Source organism: Drosophila grimshawi, unplaced genomic scaffold (genome assembly GCF_018153295.1).
Source record: "Drosophila grimshawi isolate 15287-2541.00 unplaced genomic scaffold, ASM1815329v1 contig_1367, whole genome shotgun sequence".
In the NCBI taxonomy this organism is placed as follows: Eukaryota; Metazoa; Arthropoda; class Insecta; order Diptera; family Drosophilidae; genus Drosophila; species Drosophila grimshawi.
In genome coordinates this window covers 753,407-772,808 of record NW_025062889.1, presented here as the reverse complement: position 1 = coordinate 772,808, position 19,402 = coordinate 753,407, and the positions used below count along the sequence as shown (strand labels likewise).

The 19,402-nt window shown below is 37.9% G+C and overlaps 2 protein-coding genes across 2 annotated transcripts; both read right to left on the bottom strand.

Moving 5' to 3' along the window:
• Window positions 1–1,767: 1,767 nt before the first annotated feature.
• On the bottom strand, window positions 1,768–19,251 carry LOC6568788 (transcription factor SPT20 homolog). The gene is given in 6 exon segments (XM_043216374.1): window positions 1,768–2,119; window positions 2,122–2,194; window positions 2,196–2,574; window positions 2,642–2,845; window positions 5,581–7,357; window positions 19,017–19,251. Coding segments are annotated over 5 exon segments (2,676 nt in total). The 5' UTR covers window positions 7,328–7,357; window positions 19,017–19,251; the 3' UTR covers window positions 1,768–1,846.
• Window positions 8,222–9,877, bottom strand: LOC6568789. The gene has a single exon (XM_001995255.2). It carries the CDS (start codon window positions 9,732–9,734, stop codon window positions 8,484–8,486), a length of 1,251 nt encoding a protein of 416 aa, XP_001995291.1. The 5' UTR covers window positions 9,735–9,877; the 3' UTR covers window positions 8,222–8,483.
• Window positions 19,252–19,402: the final 151 nt, after the last annotated feature.

The window sequence follows — 19,402 nt, the reverse complement described above, 5'->3', positions numbered from 1 at the left end:
TCTGTTAATAATATGTGACGTCAGACTAAACCATTTTTCTCAAGAATTTGTAAGCTTACAATATATTTGTGTCTGCTTTATTTGCAAATGAAAGCAATTTCACATACTTATATAAATACTGAATACTTATATATATAGTTTAAAAATGCCTTCAGTAAACTTTTATACCTTCGGTTTCAGAGTATAACAACGAATGATTCTTAACCAAACTTTCAGCGCCTACAACAGCCTCGTAAAACTGCAAACTGGAAATTCTCCCGCAATTTTTGTACGCCTCTATGAAATTCGCTGTTCGCCTTCCAGCCTTAGGTAAATGCGTCTTACGATAGCTGTCTCTTGTAGCGAGTAGTCGAATATTTACCGCTCATCTCTAACAATCAAAGTACCCGAAATTGATAGCTGGTGCATCTGTAAGTAGTTTCAATTTCCAGAAACGAGAGTCGATAGCTGTGGGAAACTGTTAATATCGGCTGATGTCCGTTCTACAGCTATGGGCAGCTCAAGAGTCAAGGCAAGCAAGCGAAATCGATTACACATATAACTTTCTAATGTATTTACATCGATTAATTTATATGTCGATAGTCATACCGTATTTGAAAAACATCGCAAAATCGTTTTCTCATTTCACTTTAATTTCGTACATTACAACGTTAATTTAGCAAAGCTTACAATATATTTGCATCTTGTTTATTTGCAGTTTCTTGTAGAAAACCTAACACAAGTACTTTTACAATAAATATATTTACAAATGTACACAATTAACAATTAAAATTCACTAGATGTGCTACCAAGTCTTGATTCTTTACTCAGAAAATCAACAAATAGCATAATAGATATATTACGCACCTACATCTTTACACATTGTATATACAATAAACGCTGCCAGCAGCGTCTGTAAAATATATTTAAATTATAAATACAAAAGGAAAAATAAATATTAAATATTATACATTTGTGTGTGAGTTAATGTTATCTAGTGTTGATTTGTTAGAGTTGGGCCGACTGTCATGATAGTATCCAGGAGTGTATAATACCTGCGATTATAGATGCAATAAGTACGATGGAGAGAAAGATGATTTTGATTGATTATATTAGTTCTTACGATTTTCGCCGGGCGACAGCGTTATATGTATGTCCTCGCGATTGAGCACTGTAAATAAAACAAAGTATTATTATTATAATCAATGCAAACACAACGAACAATAATGAATAAGCATAAACAACCGCATAACAACAACAATAAACATATTTAAATAATGACTTCTTTATTGATGCAGGCCGCTTAAAATAATAATAAACTTTGCTTGCTTAGTAATACAGCGCTATTGATAAAACAATAATAATGAGGCATATGCAATTAACATAAATAATTAATTAAAATTGAACATATCTACTTGTTGTACATTACTTAAGGGTTAATTATGTGTTTAGAAGTAATATATAAATGATATTATGTACTATATTAGTTTTAGTTTTAGTTTAGGCGGTGTTTTGAAGTGAGCAAAATGTTCGGTTTTCTTTTTCTCTTTTAATATAATTGGATTTATGCATGAATGTATGCATGTGCATACATTTGTACATATGTCTTTCGAGGCTGCATGCAAGCCATAAATCTTCTTTGCTTAACTTGGAAACTAATTTAAATGCTATCACAGTTTCAAAGTTGCCAACATGCCAACAACTGGCAACCCATGCATGTTAAAGGACTTTTTGGTTACATATACATAGAAACTATATACATACATATATACATTTAATATATGTATATGTATCTGTGTATGTATGTAGCTTATAAATAGCATATATATATATAAACAATGGGCATGCCAGCGATCATCAGTATTGATCACGTGTGCAAAGCTGCAGCTGCTGCTGTGGCTGCCATTGTAGGCGTAGGTGTTGGCGAGGGCGTGGCAGCGGCTTCGCTATGCAAAATGCGTATCATACCCGGCTGGATCCTAACATTGTCACAGGCTTCGCAAATATTCAATTGCGGATGATTGCGGAATGTACACAAGTTGCAGGCCCACATATCCAGTGGCTCCTCGCCTTCGTCAACTTCCGATTCGGACAGGGACTCCTCCTCTTCCTCGTGCTGCTGGGGAACACCCAATGCTCCCATTGCTCCCATTGCTGATGCGGCTGCTGTTGGTGGTAATACGAATGCTGGTGATCCTGCTGCTGCCGCTGCTGCTCGCTGGTTTCGCAGAAACTGCTGAAACTGATAGTATTGCGCATAGGTGGGTGGCGGTTCCAGTTGCATCTGTTGCTGCTGCATCTGTTGCTGCTGCATCTGTGGCGTCAGGCAGGCGGAACTGGGCGCACTAACGCTACTTGCATGATGTTGCACAAAATCGAGATGTGGTTGCGTCGCCGTTGACGGCACTGAATGCAACCGCAACGAATTTGGCGGCATCGGATTGCGTGATTGAACGTTGGCCGGCGGCGCCAGTTGTCCGGTTGTCCGCTGCTGCTGGAATGGCTGGACCTGTGCTCCGGCTGGTGCCGATAGCTGACGATTCATGGAATTGGAATTGGGTGCGCAGTCTATCGCAGTGCCATTCAGTTGCGGATCTGCAATGATATCAATATGCATATGAATGATGAGTGATGTTTATTTGTAGTTTGTTTGTCAACTTACCATTGATTATGTTGAGCAGCCGCTGACAGTCATCAGTCAGTTTCTTGATATCTCTATCCAGTCTTTCGGATTCGCCCAGGGGCACCGGTTCGGTCAAAATATTGATCTCCTGCTCCAGGCTAAGCAGACGCTTCTTGTTATCACGCAGCGCATTTGCCAGCTTGTCACGTCTCGTCTTTTGCCGCTCAATTGTCGCCGCATGCACTGCAAAAAAATACAAAAAATAAAGAGAATTTCAATTATTTGATATCATTTATTAGATCATTAGATAAATGCTAGGATTTTTGTTGGGCTGAGGGCTTCTGCTGCATCTTCTCCTGGTTAAGGCGACACTCTCTGCTCGAGTGTGCATTGAGGATTCCTCCACGCTACCTCACAAAACCTGCCTAGCTCGGTACGATAAATACCTCGTTTAGTTAGATGTCTAGTCTACAATGTCCTGTCAGGAGACGGGTGAGTATCGTAAGCCTGTTCTTCCCCATGGTTTTACATCATATAAATGATAGTTTATAGTTAATCTCATCTACTCGATATACATATATCTATATATATATATATAGATTTCGAGATATAAATGGCTGGATAGCTCACATTTTATTACTCTGTTTGTTGCTAAAAATAATGGCGCGCATTTTTGCGTTCGCTAAATGTTCATAAACAAAAATTTAAATTTAGTCAAAATGCGCAACAAACACGCCGACAAATCAATCTAATAATAATTTATTTCGGCCGAAAATAAGCAGCGCGCATCGCCCGATTTGAAACAATTTTCAAAATTTGGTTTTGAACAAAACTCAAACACACACACACACACACACACACAAGACAAACAGTTTAAATAAAATAAATTGAAAGCATGCAAATATTTTTAGACATTTTGATAGATTTCTAGCGGAAATAGCAAACAGGGCAATGGGCCAAGGGAGGATCGAACAGACACGGCCAGACATATAGAGCATATATATATGCTATATATATATACATTTATCTATGCTTATATAGCGACATTTATTCTAGAGAGAAATGCGAATGAAAATTGTACGTCATTTGCAAAATAAAAAAAGAAAACATTTTAATTGATAAATTAATTCATTAATGGCAAAATGTGCGAAGAATTCCAACAACGAAAAACTGCAAATTTCAATCTCTTAAATATTTGGCTAAAATGTAAATGCGTTAATATGAATTTTAAGTGCTTCAATATTCGGGGACCTCGTGATTAAATGTCAGCGTGACAAGTTATCATCATTATAATCATATGATAATGATCATTATATGAAAAGCGCTCTCTAACTGCCCACGCTGCGTAACGTTGTCGCCATTTACGATCTAATGGATGAAATCGAATTCGAATAGTTCGCATTCACTCTCTGTCTCTATCTTCGTTTCTCTCTCGCATTTCTTTTCCCTGAACTTGAACGAGTCGAAATAACAAAAACAACAACAACAAAAACAAACAACCACAACAACAAGATCAATGCAGAATAGAGAGCAAAATGGCTGTAGTATAAATAAAATACGATAAACCGTTGCAAGATGGAGAAGCAAGAAGCAGAGTGAATCGAGGGGCACAAAAGCTGCTCGAAAGCATCGAGAAAAATGAGAGACACAGTGTTCACTCACATCTAAAAATCATAAAGCTATTTTTTTTTACTTGGTTAATCCCGCATTCAACATAGATTCAAAATCTGTTAAATATTAAGAACATCAAATCACTAACCGACTGTTGGCAATATTAGCGAGCGTTCACTGTGCAACCAACAAATGAGAAATGTGCAAAGGCCAAAGAAACCAGACAAGAGACATTTCGACAGCAAATAATGTGCCGGGTTCCTATGTACATACATACATGCATAAAAACAAATATATACATATATATATATAAGATTAATACATGCGAAGCGTGGGCGAACCATAAGGTATATGGGTATATAGGTAAGTTGGATAGGTATATAGGTAAAAGAGCGACCATAATGCACAAATCGAACAACGGTAAATGAACGTGGTTATTTGCTATAAATAGATTTTGAACAAACAATTCTTACGAATTTCGTTTCACAATAAGCTTATCTTGAATGGCCTAGCCGCAATTGCAAATACAAATGTATACTATTTGAATACCCAGCGAATTTCCCGTTCCACACTCAAAACAAATTCTGAACACAGCCAAGACAAGAGCGCAACAAATTTTGGGGCGTAATTCAATTTGTTATCAATTGTAAACAGAATTGCTCGCCTGCCTGATAAGGCCGCCTCTGCCTCTGTCAGTGATTAAACAAAAAAGAATAAAAAAAACCCCCTTCCAAACAATTATTATGCCGTAGATAACAAGCGATTTCAGACATGCGAAACATGTGGAACTTAATACATATAATCGGATTTCCGCGAATTGTATTTATTCATTACTATATTCAAAATAATGCTAAAATGCATGGTAAAAAAGTGGAAAAGTGTGTTTCCATCAATTATTAATTTGACACACAAAGAGTGAGAAGAGAAGACTATATAATCCAATCAAGACACATCAAACTTCTTATCAAATTAAGATAAATATCCAATTTATTGGAACAACATACTGTTTCCCTATTACATTTTGAATCTGCTATCAATCTAGAAGTTAAACTATGAAAAGAATGCCTGGGATCACTTTCGATAAAGTTATACTTACAAACTTGACTTAATCTCAGTTCCTCATAAAACGTATAAATAATCAATTAACTTTGTTTTTCGATTTCGATTTACTGCCGATAACTTATTATCGATGCATTTTTGTTGATGTGAATGGTGTTGTGTAGAGGTAGTTAAACCATGCTTCAAACGGTTAGCAAAATCGATTACTGATAACCTGGCTTATCTCAAAGCTAAGAAGACGCTCTGGCATCCATGTGCAGCTGTCTCTTTTCATTATTCATTATCAGTGCGGCAATAGGGCAACTCACCTGCTCGATCGGATTCGGGAACGATGCCCTCATAGAGAGGCATATGCGTGACGCTGGGGCTGTTGTCGTTGCTATTGTTGTTGTTGCTGTTGTGCAGATGATTGTTGTTGTAGTTGGTGGCGACAACATATTTCTGTGCCAGCGTGGCATATGGAAATACTTGGGTATTCATATCGGCTGTTGCAGCCGTTGCCAGTTGCTCCCACAGCTGCTGTTGTTGCTGTTGTGCTGCTGTTGTTGCTGCTGTTGGTGGTGTTGCAACATCGTTGGCCAGCATGGCACAAGGTGGATACAGCGGTGTTTGGGGACGCACGCAGCCGGCAGTGAAAACGCTGCCCTCGTCGGTGACGGTTAGCTGGAAATTCTTGTGGGTGCCGCGACGGGCATCGAAACTGCTGCTCGAATAGGTGATGCCGCTGCTGCCGTTACCACTCGCTGCCGGTCCGGCGGTAATGTCTATCGTGGACGGCTGAACGGCAATGCCGTGGTTGTTATTGCTGTTGTTATTGTTTGGGCCACACTGCGGCGACAGCGGTTGCCGCAACGTTAAATTCAGTGAGGTGAAACTTTTACGTGGATTGCCGCTGGGCGTGCTCTGGCCCGAGGACGATGGTGTTGTTGCTGTTGTTGTCGTTGGCGAAATGGCAACGGCGGCAACGGGCGAAACGGCAACGGGCGAAACGGCAACGGCGGCATTCGTTAGAAATTCGCGTGCATACGGCGGTTCCGGTTGCAAATTAATCTCTGACCGATGCCGTACAATGGGTGAGCGTATTTGCCGTTGCTGTTGCTGCTGCGGCTGCTGTGCTGCTGTCGTTGGCGATGATAAGGAAACGTTGAGCGATAACTCAGACTCGCTGGAGCTGAGCGGGCTGGTGAGACATGAGGAATCATTGGAGAAGCTGGGAGTTGTTGTAGATGCTGTTGTTGTCGTTGCTATTGTAGTTGCTGGCCTGGGTGGCGGCAACGGTGGCAGCGGCGGCGCACGACGCAACGGCTTGTTGGGCGTTGTCAACGCTTGCAGCTGCTGCTGTTGTTGCAGTTGTCTCTGTTGTAGCTTCTGCTGCAACTGTGCATTGATCTGACGTTGCAGATTTAGTGTGGTGGGACGCGGACGGGCAGTTGGCGGCATCGGCGGCGTCGGAGTCGTTGGCGTTGTTATTGGCGTTGCTTTTGGCGTCGTTGGTGTCGCCGTTGGCGGCGTTGCGGGCGCGGCGCGTAGCGGTTTCAGTGGACGCTGCTGGAGATGCTGTTGCTGTTGTACGACCTTGGCGGGATACGATTGCACCGGTGATGGATGCAGACTGAGTTCCTTGCGCAACATCTGTATGCAATTGTCACGCTGATGGCAATTCTCATTGACGCACTGCGTCACTAGAGCATCGGGCAGCGTGGGAAACTCCTGCTTCATCTCGTGGAACAGATGCATAATACTAATATTTGTGCATGCACAGCTGAGTCTGGATTTCGATTGCTCATCGCTGTTGCTGTTGCTATTGCTATCGCTGTTGATATTGCTATTGGTGTCCCTCTCCTGTTTCTCGTCGGCGTTGAGCAGTGCCTTGAATTGAAACGATTGATGCAGTGCCTCGGCTATGTTGGGCGTTTTATTATTGTTGTTGTTGTTGCTGATACTCTTGTTGCTGGTTTTATTCTCTTCTTGTTGCTGCTGCTGCTGCTGTTCTGGAGAATTGCCATTTAATTGGAAATTATTTGCTCCGGGCGGCATTGGTGGTGTAGCCGCCATTTTAGGCCATCATTTGTCTCAGCTGCAGACCTGCAAAATGACAACAGAACAAAATGTATTAGTTTAAATTAATATTATCAAAACTCTAGTGCATTCAAATTTGTTTAAACCAATCGCTACAAATCAATTGCCGATTACCCAATTGAGTATAAATATAACTAGACAACACAGATTTTGTTTACAAAAAAGAGAAGAGTAATAATAAAAAATGCGAAGAAAACTTCAAGTTTATTGTCTACATCAATCTCATTTAAATTCATATTTTTAACTTTTAATTCAAATTGTAGACCATAATTTGAAGTTTAGCAGGCCACTAGTGTAGCACTGCGACTGTAACATAACATCTGTAGCTTAACATGCGATTATGTACTAACATATAATATCGATATCGATCGATATCATTTGTGTGATCAGCTTAAACGAGAAGAGCTCACTCGTAGTGAATAAAATCAATTGTGCAGGCGTGTTGGAAATATATCTGACTTAGTTTTGCCTGCTACGAATAGCTTCGCTTTAGCGAAAAATGTTCTAGAGCAGCTACATTTGCAAGGCGTCCGCATCGGCGCCTATCAGCGGCAGACGGTTGAAAATGACGGCGAACGTGCGGAGGAAGCGGATAACGGCGACTGCCGGCAAGTTGTCGCCAGCGAAAACGGCCGTTGTGAAATTAAACAAGCATAGGAGAAAGGCAACGGCGCATTATCGACGGCGACATTCCAATTGGAAATAGGTGTCCCATTGGATTTTGACGTAAAAGAGAGGTTAAGTAAAAGCAAAAATAATTTTCAATGGATTCAACAAACTAATATAAACAAGCTATTATATTGTAGTGTATATCTCCTAATCGAGTCGCATCATTTAATTTACGAGCAGTATTAATATAAAACAAAGGGCTTTAACTTTTGAGAGTAGTCATGGCATTGAAAGGTTTGGAACTTCCACGTCCATTGTATAAAAAATGATTAGCTTTATTCAAAACGTGTGTGATGAATTTCATAAGATAATGCCGGAGAAAAGAGATACGGCAGTTGTCCATAACGACGATCATCTGATCCAGGTTTGTATATATATATAAATATATGTATATATATTATCAAGATAATTTTTGTATTCGTATTTCAGCCGGTAGTCACCAATTTAGAATTATCGGTAAACCTTATTTACACTCGGGAATTTCGATGGGCCTGACATTGTGGGCCGCTGTAAAATTTTGCCACATATCGCAGACGGTCTGTCGGGCATAGCCGGTATATTCAGTGTACGGCGTATAGCGAGTGCTCACGGCCAGTGTACGGGAGAAGCTATCGATGGGCGTACGTTGACGCTGCAGTCGATTCGCCCTGATGGACAATCGATAACGTGGCGGCTGCACACTTTTCCGAGCTCCCTTCGGACGGACGAAACGCGCAAATTTTCGCGTTGGGTATTTCAACCGGGATATGGGTAGACGATAGGCTGCCGACGCCGCCCCCCAATTCAGAGATCTGCGATATTGCTTCTCGATGCCGGTGGGGCGACGGCGATTGTGGGTTAGATCACCGGTTGTGTAGCCAGGTGGTGCCAGCGATGGTGTTGGCTGGCTGCTGTGCGCCTTCGCCAGCTGTTGGGAGTCGGTTTGATAGCGACGCACGCTACTGTCGTACGGCACTTTGGGTTGCACAAAACCAGTACGTCGATTTATCGTTCGGTCACCCGGGGCGGCATCATCAGCATCGTTGGCCGCCGCTGTCTCTCGGCAGCGTCGCTCATTCGGACAGGTGGTCCACGTATGCCAATATTTTGCCTCATCTTCGACCGCACGCTGCTCCAACCACTTTTCGTTGGCTGACCTGATTGCGGGTAATCGATTCAACTGTGGCTTGGGCAGCTTGTAGCCCTTGCGTGATTCACGTAGCTCGCGCGCCTGACGCTTCACCTCGCTGAGGCGTTTATAGCGCCGCTGGCGACTGTACTCCTCGGCGATCCTTTCCTCCTCGGTCTGGCGTTGGCGGTGCTTCCTGCTTTTGCCCTCAATCAGATACTTGTGCTCATAGTTGAGCATCGCCGGTGATTTGGGTTCGGTGCGCTGTTCCCAGCGATTCTTATTATCGAGCAGAATGCGCTCCTGGCGACGCTGATGCTCCTCGGCGTCGTGCACGATGCGTCGGCGCCTTGCGTCCGAGTCCTGAAAGGTGGTCATTTCATGACGTCGATAGATCTTATAGTGACGATCATTGTAGCGTGGATCGAAGGTATTCTCCTCCCCGTAAACTCGTTGCACCTCCGAGTCCTCATCCCCGACCCACCCCTTGTCATCCATGCGATAATTACGCACAGCATTGCCCGTGCCCAGGTGTTGGGCACTTCGGATCCAGCCGCGCTGACGGAGCAGATGCACACAACACTTCATACTCTTCGGCACATTCATTATTTTCTTATATATTTTTTTCCTGTTCTTCGCAGAAATTTTGAGTAAAACGAAAATGTATTTTTTTTTTTTGTTAAACCAAAACTTGGAACCGAAATAATATGTACTAAATTTCCCGATAGCTAGGTGAATATTAATAAGTAACATTTACCTTAACAGCTCCACATTTTACAATACATTGAAAATCCAAAATATTTGTCATGACCTGCTTGGGTAAAAAAAAGTTGTTCAATTTATGCAAATCTAGAAACGGTATTTAATTGAAGCAAAATGATTCACAGCTGGGTGCAGGGTATACCCTAGTCCGGCTCTCCCGACTAGCGCTTTCCTGCGCACTTGTTTGAGTTCTGACATTAATAGAGTTTTTGTGGGGCTTTTTTTTGTTCAGTGCACGCTAATTGAATTAACAAAAGAAATCCCAACAGAAAGATAGAAGGAAAACATGAATGGAAGAGCTAAAATCACCCATCGCCCCCCCATCGGCGATTAGTTCATGGCCAGATTTAGCACAGCGACTAAGAGACTCAGAGACAAGGGCACAATTCAAATGCAAAATAAAATCAACCTGGCAAAAATCAAAGAGCATCAAACAATTTGGTTAAGCGTCGAAGACAATAAACAAATGACAGAAAATTTAAAAATATTTATGACACAACTCAACTTATGCACGGCATAAAAAATTACTCAGCTTTATTTTATTTTTTGCAAGTAAAGAAAGAAAGAAATTAATAATATTAAGAGGGTAAAAATAGAAGAGTCATCCTCTAGCGAATTATTGAGATCGCGTGCTGCTACGGGCTGTTTCTAGGACAGTGTCAAGGATGACATAAATACATATATGCAGATATATATATAAATATATATGTATATGCAGAGATATAGAAAGATATTACTGTCACTTTGATGCATGGCATAAGCGTTGCTGCTTAAAGTTATAATAAGAAATAAATACTATGTGAGCCGCTCGTAGTCAACAAATAAATATCACTGTAAATTAAAAAATGAAATATACAACCGATTGTTCCTAAGGCAGCTATATGACATACTGATCCGGTCCGGCCGGCAGAAAGAAAAAACGGAGAAAGTGAGAAACGAACACGTTTAAATCGACTCGACCAGTGATGCTGATCGAGGAGACTTCTCCGTCATAATTAAATTATTAAAACATTTTTAAACCACTTACATTTTGATTTAGATGAAATAGGTGCGATATTTATATCTAGTATTTATTGATTTAAGTTCGCACTTAGAAACGTGTATAAAAAAACGCAAAAAATTTTTGTCTATTATTTTTTATATATTTTTTTTTTTTACTATTTTGATTGATGATGTTTGTTATATTTAGCAGAAAGAATATATGCATACATATATGTATTCTTAATGACTTGTTATATATATATACATATATATATATACGTATAATCTTTTTTAAGTAGTTTTTACAGTTGTTATACGCGCCGTTTATTTTGTTGCTTTTATTTAAGTCTTCCGTGCTTTTATTTACTTTTAAGATTTGCTGTAGTTGCAGTACTTTTAAGAAGTTTTTTTTTCACAATTTAACTTAAGGTATTTCACAATTTTGAAGAGCCTTTTCTTTCTGGACTTTTTTCAGGCACATTTCCATCACGAGCTAAGTCATATTTTTAATTAGAACAAAAGTTATTTATCAAAACAGAAACTTTCTTCGCACACAATTTACTTTTCTTTTATTTTTTTGACGCGTTTGAACGCCTTAAATGCCAGCGATAAACTGAAAATATTTTCGAAAATATTTTCAACACAGCCAAAACCGAAATATGCTAGGCATATACACACACACACATACACGTGCTTATGTCTATGTGTGAGAGAATATTTAAAAAAAAAAAGGAACAAACAATTGTAATTTCCGACTGAGCAACGTGACGTATGCGTTATATTAAAAGAGAAAACATCAGAAACCTATAAATATATGTGAACAAATATATTTAAGCCGCAAAGCCTAATTCTAATCTGGAGTCCAAGTCGGGACAGTACTATATACTATATATATTATATAGATTATGTATATCCTACGCATTATTGCCAACGAGTGAAACGAATCAATTAAATCATTCAATATTTTTGACACGCATACAGACGAAAGCGGTAAGAATGCTCGAGTCGAGAGAGCTCGACTAGCAGACACTCTGAACTCAGATATTTAATCCAGGACATTTGTATGAGTGAGAAAGTGCTTGATCTTTCGGCTGTGATATTTGGTGAGTAGCAAAATTTATAAATATGATCAATATTATATAGATAAATGTTGATTTTTATGTTATTGGTAATCGATTTGTATCGATATAGGGGCTCATTTCGATAAAATTCAATAAATTTGATCTGCGTATGGAATATATCGACAAGAATATATATATGGTCGTCATATAAATTCGGTCTATTACATTTGCACATCTTCATTATACCCTTATTAAATATTCTCAATGGATGCGGCGCATAAAAAAGGAAAAACAATTTGGTCAAGCGAAAAGTAAAAGAATTATTTTGCATTTGTGTTGAATATTCTACATCTCTCTCTCTCTTTCACTCGTGCTTGCGCTCTCTCTCTCTCTCTCTCTCTGTGTCTCTTTCGCTCTCACGTTTTTATAAATCGCTTAAAAATAAACTTTTGTGTGGGTGTTGCACAAAAGCATCGAAAATTGAATGAAATATTTGAAAGCCAGCACAAGAAAAAAACAAAACAAAAAAATAAATATAGCAAATGAGAAGAAAATAAATGAGATGCTGAGGTGAAAGAGTTGTTAGGGAATAAAATTAATTCAAAATCCAAATAACATGTCAGCCAGCAAGTATCAAATATATAACATATATATTCTATACTATATTCACTTAATGGCCTATCGTGTCAAAAAATAAATCGCAGCCATCAACGCGGGGATTAAATTAAAATTAAAATACAATTTTTTAAGTATTTGAGCGGCCCTCGCAATTTGGGATTTTCAGCTCACCTGAGAAAAAAAACAACTGCTGACGAAATTAATAAAAACATCTAATAAACTTTGCAGGCCAAATACACACACAACATGAGAAAAGCGAAATACGAGTTTAGTAATAAAATGCAAACATTTATGCAAAAAAAAAATAAATAAATAAAATAAACGTATTAATAATAAAGCATTGGCATTAAATTTGTGGATGGCACATTTAACATGGCGCCATTAAAATTGCCACAGTCATAAATAATATTTATATATTTTCCACAAGAACAGACAGCTGAATTTGTTGTTAGCTGCACACATCACACACACACACACACACACATCCACCTAAACACACTTACACACCACACACATACATATATTCCAGAATTTGTTTATTTGAAAGTCTGCCCCAGAAGCAAACATGATAACAACATTCCGAAGAACGCCAGAAAACTCAAAATTAAGCAGCAATTAAAATCAACAACACAAAAATGATGAAAAATGTTTTTTTTTCTTGTTGTTTAGCTTTTATTGCAAACGATTTACAAATGAGAATAGATTAAATATCTTGAAAATATTGAGTGACTCTACAAAATATGAACCAAATATTAATTTTGTAAGATTCTGCAAGAAATGGACACCATTATTCTCTTGCCTTACAATCATTATCATACAATTAAGAACGTCTGAACTTCAAATTGGAATATAGCTAAGAGTATATAGTCAAAGTTCTATCCACAACTTTTATTGAATATAAACACATGTCCTGACAAGGATGTCAAAGCGGAATTCGAACCGCATGTTTATTGATTGAAATTGAGAATCGAAATCGAAATCGAAATCAGAAACTAAAATCCAAATTTAGTTTTAAAAGCCAAATAGCGGAACTAATACTAGTTGTCACGAAAAGATTGTATCGCTACGGAACCATTGTAGCGGAACATCATAATCCCATTACTTAAGTATAGAAGAGAATGTGTCTGTGCTCAAGCTGGTATTTGAGAATTTATATTCTAAATTTGATAGATGTCTCATTTGTTGCAAGGTGTCAATACTGTATGGATTTTGATCCAAATCATGTCCCAAAATTCTTCAGGCTATCATTGCTTTATGGATCAATGATGTTGGTTGTCCAACATCGCTTTCCCCCTGCTGCTGGGAAACGCTTTTGAATCGATAAATATCGATGGTTGGCACATTTCCATTGGTACCACCTCCGTATATTTTCTATCAGTTTTTAAGCTATATATTTATGAAAGGGTATCGTAGATTCGGTGTGTTTAAAATATATATTCAAATTGTTGTGTTTATTGTTGTTTTGGGCTGGTTTCGAGATTCCTTTGTGGACTGGGGATGCGCTGGGCGGGGTTGAATGAATTTATATTTGTTTAATTTCTATTAATTCCATGATTCTGTATCGTTTTGTTTTCATAATGGGGCGATGGTGTAGCGCAGACAAAAACAAGCGAAAGGAACAAAACCGAATGGAACAGAACAAACTGCAGACATAAACGACCTTCACAATTAACGAGATATGTGCAATAGAGAAGAAATATATAAATATATATTTGTATATGTATGAGATATATAGATATACGTATGGACGAGGAAAGGAAATCGACGTCAAAAATTGCAGCTAGTATACAGAAGAAACTGAGAGTATATACACACAAACTCACATACATACATATTATATGCTCAGGTAATTGAATTTATTTCTCACGACACAAACACCAAAAGCCAACATTATTCCAAAAGAACAACAAAATTGTATAAAGTAATTAAATTTATGAGCAAACACATCTAAAAATTTTATGATGGAACGAATCTTCTTGCAATTGAACGGAACCAAAATTTCCATTCATTAAAATGCTTTTCGTGCACAACTTTGGCGTCGCTTTGCGTGCTTTGTGAAAAATTTACATACACAAAGATTTACAAAAACAAAACAAGCAGTAAGAATGCCTTAGTAGAGCGTGCTCGACTGGAAGATACCCTGATACTCTCAATAGTATGTCAAGGTATATGGAAATGTATATATCAAAAATTGTGGTTCTTATTGCTAACACAAATCGATATTTATCGATATCGTTAAAACGGAGTATCTGCGTATGTTATACGAGAGCTTATATTCAAAATTTTAGATCTTCATCTCTTAAACTCCCTGAGATTTTCTCATTCCTGTAGATAGACAGACAAAAATGGACTAATCGACTCGACAGTTGATGCTAATCAAGAATATATACACCTTACACCCTTTTTACACGTTTTTAATGGGTGCATGGTATAAAGGGAAAAAGAAATGTGTTCTTGGGTTTCCCGAGCAGTTGAACAGCTTATTTAAAGGTTAATCATCTGGCGGTGCATAAAGAATGCATTCAATTTGGGGTTTTTCCGGTCGGCTTTTTAATGACAGATATCAGAGCAAAAATATTAAATATTGTTATATTTAAAATTGTAAATCGATTCAGCATTTGTGTTAAAAGTGGATGGCAGCAACGTAAAATTGATTGTTGGTATCTAATCGGAAAACATTGAAATAGCTTAAAGTATATATTTGATCGACCTTTACAATTACAGCAAACATGCTGACGCCATTCGATTCGTGTCTATCACGTTTATTTTTATCAGTTAAGTAATCAATATTAGGTAGGTAGGTGTGTGTGTGTGTGTTAAGTCTCGCTGTATAGATTACCGTATTGCCATTCTTTGAAGGCCGCTTATTTGAAGTATCAATGCATTGACCGGAAATCTAGTTGTCTGCCATGTCAAAAAAACAAAATAAATAAATAAATATATACATATGAAACAAAATAAAAAAAAGTATATAGTACATATATATTATATGTGGCAGCCCCCCTTGCATATGCCTCACTCCCCAGCACCCCCCTTCTTGCACAATCGAGACAGTCGAATTGTGAAACAGAAAACATACGGAGCCGTTCCCAAAATTCCCGAAGACAATGCGTTCAAAAAGAAACGAATAAGAAAATAACTGTGCTATATACAATACACTACTACAAAAACAAAAACATGGAAAACAACTTTCACTTTGTGTAAAAAAGAAAAAAAGACAGAACGGTAAAAAGAAAAAGATGAGAAAGAAAAAAGAACAGAAATCCAAAATGTATAAGTATAAATGAAATATTATAAATCAAATGCAGAGACATGAAATAAAATGGAAACAACGCGCAAAAATGGAACGAAAATAATTTAATTTTATTTTCAATTTTTCTATTTTCTATTTTGTGTTGCCGTTTCTTGTTGCTGTTTCTTGTTGGTGTTTCTGTTGTTGGTGTTGTTGCTGTTTCTGTAGTTGCTGTTGTTTTTGTGGGGCCGCTGCTTGCCAATAATTTGAAGAGGCGTTTTGCGGAATTTTCTGCAGACGTCAGGCCTTGACTGACGTCATTAGCGCGAATTTCAAAACGGGGCAACAACAGCGACAGAAGAGGAAGAAACGTGCTTCCACACATTCTCCACTTCTCCACCTCACCACCGGTTCTACTCTTCTCTCCAAACAGTCTGGCATAACCGACTGCCGAATACTCTGACAACAGTCTAATACCAGCTGATAACATGGAATCTTCTAGGGAAGTGGGCATTTATTAATATGTATTTTCAATTGTGTGAATTTAGCTATGAAATCGGGGAAGATATAGATTTTATTCGATTTCTTAAAGGAGTTATGATGACTCTTGTGGGGTTATCGTTATCGATTTCCCTTTTCTTTATTTTTTGGTTAACGCTTTGTCTACACACGTCAAGATTCAAGTGTCTAGTTGTAGTGATGTCAAAAAAAGCGGACGGATAGAATGCCGGAAGAACACTATATACTCTTCCATCTTCGTTATCAGGGTATAAATATCTTACTTGGCCGCAAGTGGCCAGAATAGAAACGATAATACTTTTATGTACATTAATACGGGTTATTTATTTATATATGAACATTCTTTTACCCTTGCAGAGAGCATATTATAATTTTGTCGTCAAGAAGGGAAACATCTTCGAATGCATAGCGTATATTTTGTAAATTTATATAAGAATATTGCTGATCAGCATCAGCATCAGACAAATCAATGTAGCCAAGATCTCCTATCTGTCTCTTATCTATATCATATATGTCGTTAAACAATAGGTAGGTATTCTTATTATTTATATATTTAAAGGGGACCTTCGACAGTCTACAACATTTTAAAAAAGGTTTTAAAAAATATAAATTTAATTATAGTATTGTCTCATTTACAGCTGACGCGAACGTTTATCATCTTACATATTAGCTTAGCTGTGAGCAGATGAACTCCGATCTCCCCAATGAAGGGTATTCAATTTGTCGGCGTGTCATCTGAATTCTGTTTTTCCTATTTTTCTTCTAATTTTTTTTTCTGCCTGATTCTTTGGCTCTTCATCAATGTGCAAATAATCAAAGCGGAGTCAAAGGCAACAACAGCAACAACAACAACAACAACAACAACAACAACAACAACAACAATAACAACCACAATTTGAGTTATATTTTTAGATGCTGTTCATTTGGGCGTGAAAAAATAAATAATTGACAAACCAGCTAAAGGTGGAATGGGGCGGTGTAAAGGTGGCGTTTGGTGGGAGGGGGAGGGGAGGGGGCTCGCTTATCGCCGACGCGAAAGCCTGGGAAACGCTTTCTGGGCTTGGCGACAAAAAATTCATTTGTTGATAATTTCAATTTCGGACAATGTCAATACCGATAGCGATAAGCCGTCCAAAGTGGCATATGAAATCGAAACAATTGCAAAATGCCTCGCACACAGTTCAAACTATCAACAGTATATTAAATGTGCATGTGTGTGTGTGTGTGAGTTGGGCACACGTATGCATGTCTGTATGTATGTAAATATGCAGGGAATTTCCCGCAATAATAATGGCAACAAAGAGCGAGAGCAATCACAACAACAACAACAACAGTAAACGGCAACGACTACAAAACGGTGCGCATATAAACAAAGAAAGACGTAAAAGGGAAACAGAAAAAATATTAAATTAAAAAAAAACAACTACACTTGATACGAAAATAATAAGTTTACGCCATGATGACAATTTTACAAATGTAACTTTTTACTTGTGCCATACAAATCTTCAAGATGTGTTTTATTTCACCAAGATCGCAAGAAATGTTATATATTTATATTTACCGTATATAAGAATATATAATATGTGTACATTTTAATTTATCGTCTGTGGTTGATCTTGACCTTAAGATAGGTAGGCGATCGAGTTGATAACCCATTGAAACTGGTTCCTATTACTAATGCAATTATATAGAAATCATGAAATACTCTTTAAGAAATGTATATATATTTCCTAATTAAAATCAATGAGGTTAAACGAGAGCTGTTGATTATTTACTTTTGTATTTATTATTATTTTTAAGTTCGAATTGAATAACTGTATTTTATTTATAAAATTGTGCTTTATCTCATTAAAAGTATCTTTATTAAAAATATGTACGTCACAGTTTTCTTTGGCAGCCAAAAAGTTAACAACAAATGGCACCTGTGCGTGCCGAAAAAAAAACAATGACGGCAATTGATAAATGATATGTTGAAAACATTAGCACACACATATGCATGTATGCGTGTGTCTGTGTAGAAAATCAATATTTGCACTTTTAGATTAGAAACGATAAATAATACAACACAAACAAATGCATGCATACATCTATCTAACTATCTATATAATACATACATGTGTATTTAAATATTTTCAGCAGAATTAAGGCCATAATGGCAAATAGGCAATGAGCCCTCTTATCATTTGGCAAATGGTGCGGAGACGGGGGCGTTGGCGGAAATATTCATATAAAAATACCAACAAGCAAGCAAACATACATACACATACACGTACACATGTACGTGCACTTAAAAACACACACCACACACACATACGTAAGTGTGCGAGAGAGAGAGACACGTAGAGCGACGACGCTGCTGGCTGTCTTAACGGCAAAAAAAAACAGCAACAACACAAAGATAAAAACCAGCCAGATCGTCTGTGTATGTGTGTGTGCGAGAGGGAGAGAGCAAGCGCATGAAAACAGGTGACATTGGCAGCAGCGCTACGCAATAATAGATAAAAAAAAATACATAATTCAAATAAAATGTAAAATGCCAGCAGGCTTGAGAAATTACATGAAAACGGCTAAGAAAATAAAAAAAATGCATGCCAGTGTGTACACAAAAACACACGCACACACACACTGATGCAGATTTATTATCAGGGGTGGGGTGGAACGCAACTTGTTGCGTGTTTTTTTTTACATATTGAACATTTTACATTTTCCACTTACCAAATAATTGAGAAACACTTGCAGAAATGGGTGCCTTTTGTTTTTATTTTTATTTTACTTTTGCTGTGTTTATCGTTCAGTTCACTTTTGCGATTGCATCAACTTGTGATATTTTCACTTTTTGCGGCTGTTTTCGTGTTGGCTTTCACTAAATGCTTTGCACTTGCACTCGCTCGTCCACTTTTTTTCGTTTCTGTTTCCGTTTGTATTTATTGGTATTTAACAATATTTATTTTGATTTTTCGTTCGATTTTTACGCGATCCGATTGATCCGCGAACTGTGTAGCAAATGAAACAGCTGATTGATTGATTACAGTGGCTAAGCATATTAACAGTTTGCTGAAATGTTATTAACAGTGTTTGGTATTTTATTTAATTGCTTATGG

Excerpts from the sequence above, each read along its gene's own strand:
- LOC6568789 (XM_001995255.2), bottom strand. The coding sequence starts at position 9,734 with ATGAATGTGCCGAAGAGTATGAAGTGTTGTGTGCATCTGCTCCGTCAG.